Genomic DNA, 17,919 nt, shown 5'->3' on the forward strand with positions numbered 1-17,919 from the left:
TGCTTCGTTGGTCCAAGTTGTTGACCATTCGATCTGAAGGGTAAGCGAATCATATATCAGCCTCTTCTGAAAATATGGCCCGCATTCAGCTTCTTGAGCGCTAAGAGAATCCTTCTGATGAGATACTCGTTTGAGGTTATGAGACCCGTATGAGAAGGTGCAGTGGGAGATGAGCCATCGACTGGACCAAGAGCTATCCAGTCCAAGTTCAGGGCCGTGGACTGATATGCTAAAACGGATTTTACTCAAGGCATGAGATTTTGACACAGGAGACCGCTCCGATAAGAACCTCAATCTTGCCAAGTGAGAGAAGATTTGGGTCAATTAGTTTCAGATTGCTGTGATGAGACCATTTCTTGGCCAATATTTCGACTGCAGGCAATTCGACGGTGAGGTTTGGTAAAATTTCTGCGTTGAATTCTGCCTGCTGGGTTGCGAATTTTGAAGGTGACAGTTTCTTTTGTTTCTCTAGATGGAGCACTGCCTACTCCAACAGTTGGCATGTAGACACTTGCGACAACGAGGTTAAGAGGGCGGAAAAAATCCCGAGTTATGATATTCGACCCTGGGTCGATGAAAAGTCTTACTGGGTGAAAATTGCGTGACAATGTTGAAGTTAGAGCTTGAGCAATTGCCAGTAAAACTGTTTGACGACATACAAAATTGAGTTGATGCGTTGATGAGATTTTTGCACTGAATTGAAGGATGCTGAAATGCGAAATTATGATGTTAAGTCCTGGAGATCTGAGCCAGGTTGAGTGTTCTAATGAGATAGTTTCCTCAACAAGCCATAGTTGTGTAGCATTCATTGATGTGTCGCGCAAAAAATTTTGTAACGTCTTGCGAGTCTAGCGAGAAAACGCACAGAGAACAGAAACCGTCGGTCTGGGTCTAATGTCTGGAAATTCGAACATCCTACTACAAAATAACTTCCTTCACAGCAAGAACAATGGTTGAACTTAAACGACAAGGTTGCTTTGACCTTAGGTATTGGCATTCTCTTTCTTTCTTCAAAAATCTCGACTACGCTGATGACATTTGTTAGCTCTCTCGTCGGGTCATGAACCTTAGCCAAATCGGTCTGGATTTGGAAAGAGAGGCAAATATAGTTCCACTGAAGACACAACAAAACCAATGTTCTCAGTCTGATGGGCCATCACACTCTCCCTATCTGCATTAGTGTCCAGTACATCTAAGGCGTCGATCAATTTGTGTATCTAGGAAGCTTGTTTTCTGCCGAAGGTGGCGCAGAACCGGATATTGCCCGATGCATTAACAGCGCCAGATCCAGTCTCGCTGTCTTGTCAGCGTCTCAGGTAATCGTGGGGGAGCTTAAGGGGTTTTGATGTGATGCTTAGGCTACATGAACGTGAGAGGCTTTTGTAGTAGTTTGAGCAAGGAGACTAAATCCAGGAGATTCATCTCCCAACGCGTTGTTCGAAGCTCTATGATGGGTAAAAATCATTGCACATATTCAACTTTCTTCGGTAAATGCGCGAGAAAAATTCCGCATATTAGGTCTGGTGTTAATGTCGACACACAATCCATTAACCACAAGGACCACGCGCCACTTAGCTACCTCGTCACTGCCCTACGGATACGCAATGACATTCCGTGCCCCCAAGATATTTGATTTGATCCTCCTGTATTTGGTCTTCTTTAGTTTGAGATTCGCCAGTGCTGACTTTTCCTCGCTGAGTCTTGCCTTTGCCTTTCTGATTGAGTATTCCTTCGATAGTTTCTATTGCGTGTGCGAGGCAAGGCTAGTGAGGTGGTCTAACGCTGAATATTCTGTTGCAGAGCCTAGTGTGAGCTCGAAATCCTCACGAGTTGACAAGTTGATTCGATGAGTTGAACTGCTGAGTGAATGAATTGAAAACCTCGGTCATTGTGTGTAGAGGTCCTGGACACCATCCTGGGAAGTGTGAACAGTCGGTCCAACTGTATAGAAATGAGAAGCCGCTTATTCTCATATTCAGTCTGCACTCGTTGGGAGCTAGGGCATTTTGTCAACCTCGATAACACTCTGTCTCTCGACTACTAACGCCAACAGAGATTTGAATGACGGCCAGTCGATGTTATTGCCACAAAATTCTGATAGCTTGATCGTCAGCAACGCTCGTTTATGCAGCTTCTGCTTTGACAAATTATACCTTCGCTATCTCGTACCATTTGTAGGCTTTGGAAGTCATGATCTTCTCATGATAACGAGATATTTATGCCATCGTTGCCCAAGTATAAAAATTTGACACGGGTCCTGGTAAGAAGCTGGGATGATAGACTCTGGTGTACAGCAAAAGTTAAGTACGCAGTTAGATGATAACCTTGATAGGATCTCCTACAGAAGATGAAGATCGCATCGCAGTGTCCAATATCACTTTTCCGACAACGCATTATAGCGTCGTGGATACTGGGCAATGTTTCGGAGTTGAGGACGCGAACTACACTTTACAAAGTTTTTCACAAATTTTAAGTCCAAAGAAACCCAGATCCGATACCCAGATACTGGCATGAAAATCTTGGTCAGAAACAAGTCAAGTAAGAACGGAAGGTTAATTTTGTTTAACTTTATTGACTGACAATATTACTCCTTAAAACGAATGTAAACCGCAATCAAAAATTACCCTCTGTCAATGAGTTTCCTCCAGAACTATATTCCCACGATTTGGACATGTGAAAAACGTGCGCATAAAATTGGTAATTCTCAACATCAGACGGTGATGAGGTGAGGGAACCGCTGCAAATTTACCCAAGTTTGGTTCAAATCAGTAGTTACAAATGTAGATATAGCGTAGAAGTTAAAACGATTGATTTTCATCGATTACCATTATCGCAAACGTGAATATGTGGATTGTTTTCGAGAAGCAGGATGTCCTGGTTAATTTGTTTGAGGTCTCACTCGAGATTCATTTTGAATTGCTCCTTGGGTTCTGCATCGGTAAGAACGGATTGACCTTGCTAACGTTGCTGCAATTTTTGTCCATTTTGTTTGATACCCTTACATTAAAGCAGCGCTAATGCAGGTGGGATACTGGCACTGCAAAGTGAAAAGCGGGAGATTTGAACAGTTTTGTTAGACTACATCCCCCGCAAATGTTCCGGGAGTGTGTTCAAGCCGTTCCATCATAAAGGAGTTGAGTGGGTTCTGGCAACGCAGCATAAGTGTCACTCTCCAAAATTGTAATCGTCGGTATCACAAGATTCTGACGCCAGCACACATTTATGATTGCTTCAATCCCAGACTATAAGCCGCTCTCGACGTTTAGCATTATGGAAACTGTCTTGACTATTTTCAGAAATTCAAAGGTTTTGCCATCCCTCGTTCAGTCAAGCAACTAGACCTAGCGAGAATTCAACTCTTTGCTCTATAATTTCGTAGAATTTTTTCGAGTATTTACGATGTCTTGAATCTTTTCTGAACATTTCTTAGAATCAAAATAAGGATTTGTGTCAGTAACCTACAATTTATTAGTAATTATTATTCGAAAGTTCAAACCGTACTACTTTGCGTGTTAGGTTTTCCGCTGCACTTAAAATCGCTCTTCCGCGTTTTTACAACCAAACCCATAGATCTCCACATGTTTACGAAAATGTGAGCATCAGACTGTAACTTCTTCATGAAAAAAGTGTAATTAATTCACTACCTGAATTCTGTATACTAATTAAAATAATAAATTACACGATGAACACTCAAAGAGTTAAGTAAGCATAAGATAAATCGGGCCGTTTTCCGTTCATGTCCCAATCATTAGCATTGACCATAAATACACCACAAGTAACAAATATGTATTTACCGGTTTTTCCTATTTTTTATTCGAAAAAGAAAAATATAATCGCCAATAAACTTCATTATCTAATTGAGAGACCAGTCAAGGTCAATGCGAAACAATCCATGGGTCTTTGTAATAAAACACCATAACGATCAACAGAAATTGTTTAAATTTTGTTTATTAAAAACACCACACTCCATGCAGATCTGTGGCGGTAACATAGTATACAGATACAGATATTCATACGATTGACCTACACCGTACCTCAGCATTTTCCATTCAACTGTATCCGGCTTTTTCTACGTATCTCATTTTGTCACGACTATTGTCCATCAATACTTATACAGAGAACCTGTAGGAAAAATAGGCATTCCAAAGTCATCAGAAGAACACAAAGCCTGAAAATCACTTACAAAAAAGGCTACTTAAGATAGAGCTTGATCAGATAACTAAATCTGACAAGAAATGCCAAAATAAGATTTCCCGCCTGTAAAAGATGTAAGTCGAGAGACCGCTCAAGCAATTGGACGATAACCTGCTTCTGTCTAACTGTACTTGCAGCACAGGGAATTGTATGTGCATTTCAACAATTGGATAAATATTTATTGTAAAAGAGTGAGCAGGTAATTTTCAGAGAAACCGAAATAATACTTTCAAATAAGGTGCACGCATTGGGTTTGAAGATGGAGAGAAATTTCTGTGGGAAATGTTTGTGGCTATATTGAATGGTTTCCGATTGTGTTTCAGATTTTATATATTAAATTCGGTGGAAATGTGAAGGTGAGGTTAATCACGACGAAAGGTGACTGAACCTAAGTAAATTCTCTTATTTCATTTGACCAACTTTTGTGGTATGTTCTCAAGATAAGAACCGTCAAATCTTTTCACATATAACAAGAAAAGAGTTTGCTATTGCTTTATTCCATTTTATCGGTATAAGAGTTTGACATATATGAACACTACATTTTTTCTAAAGTACGGGGCTAATATCTTTACAATGAAAGACTCATCGAATTCCAATCTGATGGGGACTGTTTTAAAATTTAAATTCAAACTACCGGAAAAGTACTCATAGCATTTCCAGAAGTAACCTCAACCATCTGATTTTCTACATATTTAATTAAATATGTTCATTTTATACTCATAACTCGCTCATACATACAATTATCAACTATGAGTAATATTTGTATATGATTTTGTGTAAAATCATGCACTCAAAATCAATGATGTAAGCAATTTGTGCGGAACAATGCAATGATTCACAAAGTTCCCCATGGTTCCACGTAATTATAGCTGGACAAAAACACTGCCAGCATTTGCTATCTTACTTAGCATGTGGATATTATTGATAATGACAATCAAATTACATTAATATTACATGTGGCTTATAGTCTCATGAACTGAAACTATTGTTGGTTGTTAACCTATATCTAAGTTAGTTGTGAAATAAGCTTTGAATTGGGGTTCATTATCACTTTAAACCTTAAAGAGTTTTAAAGGATTGCACTATATAAATTGGACCATTCTTAAATGGGAATAATAGCTTCAGGTGTGACTATGTTACAAGTTTTGCGAATCTTACAGATAGATCAGAGATATGATATATTTGTGTTATCTGCCCGAAAAACTTTATCTACAAAAATTTCTTAGAAGAATTCGATTAAAGAAGACAATGTTCTGTTATCTTACAACCGATAAAAAACTTCGATTTCATTCAAGGCAGAGCCAACTTATCAGACGCTGGCTCATTTCTGCCCTGGAAGCCACGTGACCGAAGTGCTACAAGGTGCTACTTGTTTCCTTATAAACGATACATTCATATGATATGAGTACGAATATATAATAATATAATATTTTTTGTTGTTGTTTTGTTTTTATGGATGGAGGTGAAAATCTTACAAAGACGCTGCTGCGCCAGATTGCAGCAGTGTGTGGGATTCGCACCCACTAAAACCTCCCCCACTCTTCCACCTCTCCTCGCGGGACTACCGTCAAGTATTACTTCGCGGGGGAGGCTTTCGTTCGCTACACCAGCACGTTCATGTCGCGCCGCCTCCCGAGCTCGATCCAACTCCAGGAGTTTTGTCTGCACCACGGCTACTGCCTCATTTACCGCCATGCAGCTTTCCTCCGGCTACAGCATCTCTTCCACCAGGTTGGAGGGCTCGATATCCGCCCCCAAGATGTTGTTCGCACTCAGGACAGTTGGGAGACTCATCCAACTCGAAGCGATGCAAGTACTTCCTATAGCCACCGTATCCCGTAAGGAACTGTATCAGGTGGTAATTCAATTCTCCAGGGTCTAACCATTCCTCGATACACGGGATCAATGTATGGGTCCACCGGCCCTTGTCGCAGTTACCCCACCGTTGTTACCACTTGCCACTCAATTATCTTCTGATGGCTTTTCGGAAATCCACATTCACCTCGGCTGGATTTGCCTTCCGTTTTTTTGTAGAGCCAGTGTGCCTCGCTCGCTAGAAGGGGGATCATTCTCGCGATGACACACACTGCCTCCGTCGACGCCGTCCTAAATGCGCTGCACACCCTTAACGCAATTGGCCGGTATACCGACCTTATCTTCGTCCGGTTTACAGCGTAGTTCAACGCTCCCGCCCAGACAGGGCCACGTATAGGAGGATCGACTGCGACTATAGTTCGGCCCTCCCACGTTAGGCATCATCCTTGCAAGGGATATTTGACAATTGATTTTGAGACGACCTCACGATTACCAACCCGGATATTAACCGTGTTGTTCATCCTGCGGTTGGCAATGTCCTCATTGCCTCCCTCTTTTCGTCCACCAGGTCAAGCTTGGCCATTCGTAACCATGACTTGATGGCATAATTGGCTTCATTTGCATACAGCTCCACATCCAGGTCGTCCGCAAAACCAATCAGCGTCGCCTCCTCTGGCACGTATAGGCCAAGCACTCCGTCGTACATTATGTTCCACAGCAGTGGTCCAATGCAGAACCTTGAGACACATCTGTCTCCACAATGTACTCTTTCGGCCCGTCATCCGTCTCGTACCAGAGAAGTCTGTCCGAAAGGTAACTCTCGATTAGCCGAGCCAAGTAATTAGGAACACCCAGTTGGCTGAGTTGAAAGCATTTTTAACGTCCAGCGTCACCAGACCACAGCATTTGCCCATGGCCATTGCATTTCGAGCCAATTGCACGACCTTTGCTACTGCATCGACCATAGAATGGGCTCGCCGAAACCCCTATTGTCGCTCTGGAAGACCACCGGCAGGAGGAACGGGAGTAGCTTGTTGTATATCACCCTCTCCAACATCTTCCCCATGGTGTCTAAGAGACAAATAGGGCGATATGAAGAGGTCACGCCGGGTGGTTTTTGGGGCTTCGTTAGCAACACCAGCTTCTGGCTCCTCCACTGGGCCGGAAATACTCCTTCCGCCATGCACGATTCGAATGTGCTGGCGAACCACCTTGGTCTGGCCTTGATCGCTACTTTCAGAGTCTTGTTCGGAATTACGTCCAATCCCGGTGTCTTGCTATCCCCAAAACCTCCACAGATTTCCCGAAGGCTTTACTTGTGTTTCTTCAAGAAACCTAAGGTTTAGGGACTAGATATAGTAGATTAATGGTCAGTTAAGTATAGTTAAAAATCGCATTCTACTTTTTAAATGCGTTGAAAATCAGCTGCCACCATAGCCCAAAATATATCCAACGAAATTCTTTGAAATTTTCATGACCTATTGAGAACATATTTCTACGTAAAAATAAAACTAGGTAGCTTGCTCCTACTACAATATATTTTAATAGTTAGTAAATACGTATTTCGAAAGCTACTTACTTTCTTCCTCAGTACTTAAGCTACTAAATCATTGGGAAGTTTTTCCTGAATTTTTAAATAAAATAAATTAAAAGTCTGTAGGGACAGATTATAAAAAGTTGCTTAAAAGCTAAAGATGCGTATGTGGGTACAGATTCTAAGAGGTAAAGAGAAAAACTTAAAAAGATTTAAAAAGGTCCACATGCAGGTAGGGATAATATAATAACTTTTAGGGTTCATGGCCATCAATTATCAATAGTTAGTGGGTGGTGCGGTCCCTGTGTTTGTCAGCGAGTTTTTTGATTAGCCTTGATCCACGATTCATTCAGTAGTTTTTTTTTATTCATTAAAGAATTCAAGGCTTCTTCACCAAAATTTACAAAAAAAAAGTTTAACACGGCACCAAAAATTTAGTTTTTAATATTTTTGAATAATTCTAGTTTGCGGACTGTGGTTAAGTCCGCACGTTAAAATGCCGTTTACATTTTTCCTTAAAAGATGATCACAGCGCTCTCTAGTGGGCAGCAGAAATACACCTTTTTTGGAGATGGGTGTAGAAGTTGCTCTGTATTTCAATAATGGACTATGCTATCGGGCTGAAAAAATTACTACGCATGCTCAGAATATTAATAAATATATGATGATGATGTACCTTTATCCAGTTCTTCAAAAACATTTCTAAAAAAGCGAAAAATAAGTGAATATCGGGATGTGAATTAGGATATTGATGGGAAAGCGAAGGGGTGGTAATAAGTCAGAAAAAGAAGAAATGTTGCATATGATTAAATGCATTTTCTCGTTAGATCGTCACTGGACAAGGCGAATGAAATGTTGCATATGTCGCCCAGCCGGGTTTCTCCAAATTTATTTAATCTTTACTAGCTAAGTTAGAGACATTTTCGAGGATATGCGTCGATACATTTAGGTCGTTTGGTGAGGACACTACATTTCCTCCTCCAAATTTCGATGTGTCTTGTTCTAGTGGGGTTGCAAGGCATTATCCCTTTTATGCTCGTTACTTCACCATGGTAGGACACTATTTAGTAGCACGGTGAACACATACTCACATACATATTATTATTATTATTTGTTCTTACTCATGAAGCTTCCACTTCCTAACTAATCGGACTAGAAAAATATGGAATGGTATGAAGCATCTGATAAGAAAGTGTTTTGAACCTTAATTTTTTTTATTGTCATTACTCATGTTTTAGATTAGGTGAGTTTTTCCTCAAATATTATTTCCCTAGTGTGGAAATCTACTACAAATAAAGCAAGAAACAACAAATTAGACTTAAAGCAGAAATAATATTATAAAGATACATTAAACAATGGGTGCTTCCTATCTAGCCCATGAATCATGTGGAGCTTTTTTGGTAATCTTCCCTAAGAGAAGTGGAGCATATTTTCATTGCGGTTAAATTGCACCCTCTGTGCTTTAAGTGAATCACCATTCGAGAAACGTATATGGGACATTGAAATGTTTCGCCTTCTTTCCTTATTTTTTTCTGTTAAAGATGTCCTGGGAAAGTCGAGGTAACTCAGCGGGGTGATTACTTGTAGGTCAATATATTGACTTACATAACAGACGGATTGACCAAACATACATACCTATAAACCTGAATCACCCACTTCCGAAATGAATCTGTCCCGTCCAAAAAAACTACATGAGGTATTTACTCATCCCCGATGCCCCACAGTTCTGCCTAACATTCAATTTGCAACGAACTGCTAAACACTCTCTCACTCAATAAATGCTTGACCATTCATCCTTCATTCTCAATAATGAATACAAACTAATCTTTTTCATGTTTCTAATTATCGTCGTTCAAATGAAGATTTAGAATTCACCAACGTCTAAGAAATGAACTGAAACAATGACTGGCTACCAGGGCGATAATTTAATTAGAATGAACACAATTTTAAATGGATTTTAAATTTTAAATCTTCACATCCATCATGATATGTGCACCAGATGAAATTTTAATGAACGGTTAATTTGTTAATTAAATTTAAGACATCAGACATGAGTATTTAATAGTCGTTTAATTATTATTAAATGATTGACAATTGGTAAGTCGGGGGGGTGGGTTTGAAGTTTAAGGTCAATATTTGATTTGATATAACATTGCCCTCATTTTCAAATAGAATTTTGACTTTGAAATAATTAGAAAATATTGTATTCTAATTGTATTAGAAAATAGGCTAACAACATGGGAAAATTTGTAGTTCCAAATACTTCGATCACAATAAGCTGGTTGTTCTATTTCCTAATTCCCGTGTGCGACTTTCGCAGGCTTTTGATGTGGTAAGGATGTCTGTTAAAGACAAAGAGAGAGTGCACCTTTTTCACTGAGAAGGCATGATTGTCTCAAGCCTGATGGATTCGGACCGTCGTGTCGATGTTAGGCTGGATGCCTTATGCGATTTTCTAGGATTCCCTGGCAACCACTCATCTCGGTGATTACGGTGGAATATGGCTTCTTCTCTCATGTCCGCATGATACCAGCAAATCCTTATCGCCTCTTTAACCGGCTTTGGTGATGACCCCCACAATGAAGGTCAGACAATTACGCAATGAGACTGATTCCATAAAAATCGTATATTTAAAAATTATTCTACAACTTTGCCATCCCCTTCAAAGTAGACCCCTTGGGGAGCTATACAGCGATTCTAGCCCATTTTCCCCCCTTCGTAACATTTCTGTAACGCTTCGACTGGGATGTCCGCGAGTACCCTCGTCACGGCCACTTGGATGTCCATAGTTGACTCAAAATGGGTTCCTTCGACCACTGATTTTGTTCTAGGGAACAAAAAAAGTCACAGGGTGACATATCGGGCGAATAAGGAGGCTGTTGCAATATGGCAATCCTTTTAGAGGCTAAATACTGGGCACGTTGAGGGCGGTGTGGCACGGCGCGTTGTCATGATGAAGGATGCAGTAACGAGCGATGTCTGGGCGCACCCTGTTGACTCGTTTTCCCAATCCTTCGAGTACTTGACGATAGTAGACTTGATTACGGTTTGCCCGGGTGAAACCAATTCTTTGTGGACTCCACGTAGATAGTATCGTTTCACTTTCGCCTTGCTCATGCGAGCTTTTTTTTGGGCCGGGGCGGGGAGGGGGGGGGGGGTAGTGCGGAGACAACCATTGAGCTTTGGCGTTTGGTTTCCGGGTCGCATTGGAAAAACTAATAACTCGATCAAGCAGCGTGGGTTCGTTTTCTACTTGGTCCAAACAGTCTTCTGCGACGGTCATTCGATATTGCTTTTGTTCCTCTGAAACATTCTTTGGAACCATCTTTGCGTACAACTTTTTCATCCCGAAATCGCCTATTAAAGTTTGTCTGACGGTTTTACGTTTCATACCCAGTTCCGAAGCCAACATTCGAACTGCTAAACGCCGATCTTCAGACATTAGGGCGCGCATTCGCGTCAGTCCACACCTCGACTGGTCTCCCACTCCGCGTCTTGTCTTCCATGCTTTCACGCCCCTCCTTAAACTCTTTATGCCATCGAAACACTTGGGCAAGACTAAGAGCGCTATCACCATGCACTTTTACAATTTTAGCGTACGTTTCCGAAGCTGTTTCGCCCAATCTGGCGCAAAATTTTATCGCGACGCGTTGCTCTAGATTTGGTTTCTCCATTTTCGTGACGAGCACTACGAACACACGCCTACTCAACATGACACAGCAGGCGAACTAAACAAGCTGGAGCGATGGAGAGGGGAAGGATGCCGGGGAAGGGAAGGAAATTTGAAGGTTGCAGGTTTACCACAAGCCCAGGAATAAAATCAGTCTCATTAATTAATTGCCTAACCTCGTACAGGGGTTTTTTGGAACACTCTTGGAACACTCTGGAAACACTCTTTTTGCTTTTTATTCTGGTCGTGTTTCTGTTTTTCTTGGATGATTTCGGCACCTAATTTTTGAAGTTTTATGAAAAAACTCGTTTCTTTGTCTGTCTATCTGCCGCACAGAAACGGTTACAGCTATTAATAGGAAATTTGGTGGAAAAATTTGGAACTATGAACCTGCACGCACGATGGATGCATCATTTTTTTGACAAAATACGAGGGGGACCCAAAAAAAAACGGTAATTTCGTCATAACTTCTTTATTTCTCAATATTTTTACACCAAATTTTGATCACCTTCAAAGTTTTCGCCTTTGACTACAACGCACTTCTCCAAACGATTCTTCCATTCATCAAAACATTTTTTAAATTCACTCATCGGGAGGTCCTTTAAGCCTTCCAGCGATTTTTGTTTCACCTCCTACACAGTGGCAAAAAGCTTTTCTTTCATATTCCTTTTGAGTCGTATCCATAGCACCACAATTCATCACCAGTAATCATCTTGGAAACAAATTCAGGGTCCTCTTCGAGCTGATTTTTAAGCTTAAAACATACCTGAAGTCGACGCTCCCTTTGCTCATCTGTGAGAAGACGCGGGACGAATCTGGCTGCAACCCTTCTCATGTGCAAATCTTGGATAAAATTCTCTAAATTGAACTCCATGACATTCCCGACATCTCACAGAGTTGATCAATGGTTCGGCGACGGTTTTCACGAACGAGGGCATTGATTTTGTCGAGGTTTTCATCAGTTCTTGACGTTGACGGGCGTCCTGAACGAAGTTGGTCTTCAAAAACATTTCTCCATTTTTAAAACGTGAAAAGCAATCGTAAACTCTGGTTTTACTTAAGGCAGCATCCCCATAAGCAGTCTTAAGCATTACATTAGTTTCCGCGGCCGATTTCCCCAACAGGAAACAAAATTTCACAGCCACGCGTTGTTCTCGACAATCTGTCGTTACGTTGTCGCCGAAATGTAAAAAGTTGTTTTACTAAAAAAAATCTCACAGGCGAACCGATGCACTCACAGCGACATAACTTCGCACACTGACGCAGGTGGCGCACCACTAAAGGACATGTGATCAAACAATAGGTTCCCCCACTCTCCCTCCCCACCACAGCATAATTCCCGGAATTTATGGGTCCCCCCTGGTATAGCTGTTTCGATTAATATTATACTTTGTATAAGAGGTGCTAGTTTTGTCATCAGTTATAAATAGAAAGCGGGCGACGTATGATGGTTAGAAGGAAGTTATTTGTTTTACGAGGCTATTATCAGAAACAACCCAACCATAAAATCTAGAAAAGCCTTAATATGGGCCATGATATCGAACATTATACTGGAAAGTTTGGTGGAATTCCTACAATTTTTAACAAAGTTCCAAAGATTTGCGACCATCGAGATGTTTATGTGTCAGTTTGTCGATATCGTTACCCTGGGTATGATTCCCGAATGTCATGGATGTTTGTGTTTGTCTTTGTTCTGCACAGCATTAAATGTGATGGCAATGAAACTAGAACACATGCTCATTGTAAACTGAGATTGTGTGGATGTTCTATACTCCACAAATAGGTGAACAGGAGCCATAGGAGAGATAAAGTGTCAATATCACATTGAACTGGATAGTCGAAGACATTGTATGGATATACTATATACATATAGCTTCCGGAGTTCGACTTGTGGTACGATCTTTTCACTTTTATCCAATTTGCCTGGGATTCTTTCTGGAAAATACATAATTAAACGTACGTGGCAAATAACTTTTCAAGGTACCGAAGCCTTGGCGGAATGCAAAAAAAGATTGTTTTATTTATTAATTTATTTTTATTTTTTATCCTTTTTTCTTTTTCAGAAATAGCCAAAAACAGATTTTAATCTGTTAAACGCCAGCAAATGCTTAAAAGAAACTCGTGCCATATTCAAAACCCCCATCAATTGAAAATATCTTAAGAAAGCAAACACGAAAAGCATATCTGTGATTTTATTACGTAACTTTGAGATTACACTGTAAATTTCGCAATAATTCTTCAATTCTCTGCTTATAACAACATAATTACAACACGTGGTAATTTCGGTTGCCTTTGTGAGCGTTAGCATCTAAAAATATCATCCCGGTGCATTAAAAACTCAGGGAATAAGGTATTTACCCTGAAGTGCCAAAAGGTCACTTGCACATTCAGGAAGGAACAAAGTAACAAAACATCTGAGGAAAGCAAGAGGCATTAAATCAGGACTGAAACCGAAAGATTTTCGCTTATTAAAAGACCACGAATTCCTTGAAAATCTCATTCATCCTAAATTGGGACAAAAAAACAACGAACACCAAGGACTTAATTTTAATATATCATACACTCAAACGATTCCTTTTTCTTTCTGTAAAAAAACAAGGATTTTATGAAAGAAAATGGGAAACTCTTCGTCACATACACATGAACCACTTGAAAGAGGGTTCACACGAGGAACATTTGGTGATGTGAAAAATACGGTAAGTAGGTGAATTTTTTAATAATATGAAAACCTCAATAGACATAAAGGACATAAAATATAGAAGGGAAATTGAGAGAGAAAATATGTCAAGAAAATAATTTCGAAGGTTCAAGGCTTGTTTGGTGTTACAAGGGGGGAGTTTTGACTTTTTTAAGATGAGTTTTGTTGAGTGGGTTTTAAGGTTAAAAAGCGTAGATTTACAGCATAATTTTCAAAGGTGAAGCCGCCTTTTAGGAGGCAAAACGTGGGAAATTTCAGGAAAAAGTTGTAGGAATATCAATTGATGTGAGCAGTCCTTATGAGTTGGCGAAGAGATTATAGAACTCAAATGCCACAGTTGAGAATTTTGAAATTAAATTCTATGAAAGATATTATGTATTTATATATCAATGTATTGAAATCAATGCGAAAGGACTTAATGTTGTCAGTGGATAGAAATATCATTTGTTTGTATTTTGCCGTAGGGAAGTGCCAGCAATTTGACGAGTCCTATTTAATATAAGTAATAAGTCCAATTCTTAGAAGGTATAACTTCGAAAATTGAAGTTCGAATTTGGGAAGGATACTTTTCAAAGTTCGCAAACATTTGAAACTTGATTTTCAAAACAAAATGATGCTAAAGAAGGTTTAGATAATATGATTTACTTCGATGATAAAACTTAAAATTTTCTGGCACAAGTTTATCACGTAGTGAGGCTGAATATGCGGTTCTATTGAACAAATAGTTAGGATTTGTGCAGGACAGTCTTTACGGAAAAGTTTCTATTGGAGAATCTAATAATACGAATTCCTCTTCTTTGGCAAACTGCATTACTTTAGACAGTTTTTAATTGGATCGTAATGTTTCTGCTGTTCTGTAATGTTTTCTGCTTTGCACAAGAGTCAGCGAGGTGTAGTCTACCTGGAGCCCGATTAAGGTCATGACTCTCAGAATGTCCTTCCTCCAATCATTTCGATCCATCGATCGCATCCTCCAGTTTCGAAATCCGGGTGGTGATGCGCTGTCTTTTTCAACTGTATTTGTCCAGTGCATCCGGCTTTTCCTACCGTTCTTCGTTCTTCTGCCTTCGAATGTCCTTTAAGTATTCTAGTGTCGTCCATACATTGAACGCGGCGAGCCCATTGCAACTTCCGGAGTTTGATTAATTTGGACACTTTAGGGTCGTCGAATATTTGGCACAATTTATGGTTGTATCTGATTCACCATTGGTGATCCTCTCGTTTAGCTCCTTTTATTCTACTCAGGACCCTCTTCTCAAAGATATTGACCAGTTTTTCGATAATTTGTGTTAAGGACAATGTTTATATCGTCCGCATATATGACGATTTGGCAGATTCTATGGAATAATGTGTCTTTTGCATCCACAGGCAACTTTTGTATAATCTGCTCCAATGCCAGACTGAACAATAGAGATGGCAGTCCATCTCCTTGTTTAAGCTCACGTTTGTCTTAAAGGCATCTGTTACGCTATTATTGACTCTGGCCTGCTACACACTTCTTTACCACTCCTGCGGAATTTGTTCTTGTTTCCAGGTGGTGACAAGCAAATTATTGATACTTTTCGTAGTCCATGGACCCTAAATTGGTCAGTTTAGCGGAAATGTCATCTATGCCTTGTGCATTTTTTGACATTTGATGGCTTCAACGCCCCATGCTCTTTACTTCTTTGTAGATTTGTCGTCTGTTGTTGCTTCCAATGTTGTTAACTTTTTTTTTGTAATTCCTCGTCAATATGTCTTCATTTCTTTTGCATTAATATTTTATTAGCTGGTCGTTTAAAATTTTCGTAATTTTCGTTCCTCGTCTTTATGTTTTGTTCTATATGTTGTGTGTATGTTTCATTTTTCTTGCTATGCGTTTCTTGACATTCCTCAAACCAATCATTTTTCTGGCGCTGGAATTCATATCCAATCACTTTTTCCACTGTTGTTTTGATAGCGAGTTACATGCCGTGGGCCGAAAGTGTTTAAAAAAAGAAATGGACTCCAAGTCCCCTGAGATCCGAAATGAATCAAACAAATTATGAATTACTATTTCAACTTTATTCACGGAAATTCCTGCTTACACTGATCTACGATCTAAGTAATACTACTCTCGAGAAGTTACGTGGCAGGCGTATTTATGATTTTACTGTGCTGACTTAGCGTCTGCGTTTTCTGGAATTGTGGAATGTTGCAAATAATTTCTCACGTCTACCTGATACATAACTCGCATTTCTCGGTGTCATACTGTTTCATTCCAGACGTTACCTGATACATAACTAACTCGCATTTCTCGGTGTCATACTGTTTCATTCCAGACGTTACCTGATACATAACTAACTCGCATTTCTCGGTGTCATACTGTTTCATTCCAGACGCTACCTGATACATAACTTCTCCCCCCTTACAATTAGGATTCTCCTGAATCCCATTATCTATTTTCAGTTTTAATGACTGATGTTTTCTTTTTATATAAATTATTGGTATACAAATAATAAGTAATATGAACAGGATTACAATTGAATTGATACTATATGAAATTGTTTTATGAACTTGGAGTTCTTTGATTTTGTTAATATTCTTAATGTTATCTAATTTGATATCTTCTAGAGTAATTCGATCCGTGAAGTTACTAAATGTCATGTTTGTAGGATAATAGAAACGATCTCGAAATTTTTCTTCAGTGTTTGTAAAATAGTGATCTAAGATTTTAAGTGTGCAATTACTAAAATATGTTTTGCATTCTTTATGATGATCGTTTCGGAATCTAATTCTATTATTTCTGTATTTTCATTTTTTATTAACTTACAAGTTTGCCTATATACACAATGTTTGCTCAAGGATAGTTCATTTAAAGTTTTAAGTTTTTCGTATTTATATACATTTTCATTCCATGTGAATACGGTTTCACTAGGATAATCTATTTCTTTATTTTGTTTGTTAGGTATAGGTAGAAGTCTCTTCAGTTGGACTGTTACAAATTCTTTTGGAATTTTGATAGCAAATAATAATAAATTTTTGTTAGACTTGGCTACTCCTACCTTTATATATTGCAATTTGCTAAAATTTACATCGTACTTTGCTATTTCTTCGTCAGTGAGAATATTGGGATGCAGCATACCATATCTGGCTGATGCTACATTGTCTTGCAAATTTTCGATTCTATGCTGGAGGATCTGAACTTTAAAAAGTTGATCATAATACATATTGTTCATTAATGTGCTACTTGAAATCCTGTTTATTTTGTCCGAAAAGATATTTCTGTCTCGGTTGGCTATGTCCTTAAGTTGTCGGAATGTGTCGTTAAAGTGTTTGTTTATGTCTACCTGTTGGTTAATTGTTTCAATTATATTGTGGTTATTCACGTCCAATGTATGTAAATGGGCATCGATGTCACGTCTGCCCTGATCGTCCATCGTCCCGAACAGCCAGTTTTGTGCATTTCCCACTATGTTCATTAGTCCTCGTTTTTGTCTATTGTCTCGTGGTATTAGGGTCCTGACTTTGTTTGTCAAATGTTCCAATTCCGTTAGTAATAGGAGTTTATGTTGTATAGATTCAGTGATCCCTTGACCGGGATCAGTAGTAAAAGAATTATGAATATAATTCTGTAGAACTGAGAAAAGTTTATGAGAGAAACACTTTTAGGTGGTTTGGAATGAAGGTTTGGGTGTATTTAGGTATAAACATTTTGCAACAAGTTAGGGGTTACTGGAACAGTTTCCCTTGAATTATCTCTAAAATCATCCTTTGCCTAAGGTAAGGTATATCATTTTGTGAGATTGTTATTTCATTGTTCCTAGTTATATTTTCAGCGATCATGCAGCTGAATACGCCACAATCGCTACCATTAGTTTGTTGTGGAGTGTCCGCTAATGCTTCTGTGGTGAAAAGTGCTGTATCGAATGGTTGGTTTTGTTTGTCCAATGATTCTTGTTTTAGATAGTCCTCCAGTGCTTCTACAACCTGAGGGTTTGCTTTCCCCAGTGAGTCATAGTATTTTAAATTCTTATTCTTTAAATCGAT

The 17,919-nt window shown here is 39.3% G+C and overlaps 1 protein-coding gene across 2 annotated transcripts in view; it reads left to right on the forward strand.

The window, feature by feature from the left end:
* Positions 1–17,919, forward strand: part of LOC119652878 (protein numb) — a 252,661-nt gene that overhangs the window by 215,554 nt on the left and 19,188 nt on the right. The window contains exon 2 of one of the 2 annotated variants that reach the window (XM_038057241.1): positions 13,277–13,909. The exons of the other annotated variant lie outside the window; for it this stretch is intronic. Within the exon in view, the coding sequence (XP_037913169.1) occupies positions 13,829–13,909 (81 nt within the window). The 5' untranslated portion in view covers positions 13,277–13,828. The remainder of the gene's footprint in view (positions 1–13,276; positions 13,910–17,919) is intronic. 2 annotated transcript variants of the gene reach the window in all.

Source organism: Hermetia illucens, chromosome 3 (genome assembly GCF_905115235.1).
Source record: "Hermetia illucens chromosome 3, iHerIll2.2.curated.20191125, whole genome shotgun sequence".
Lineage (NCBI taxonomy): Eukaryota > Metazoa > Arthropoda > Insecta > Diptera > Stratiomyidae > Hermetia > Hermetia illucens.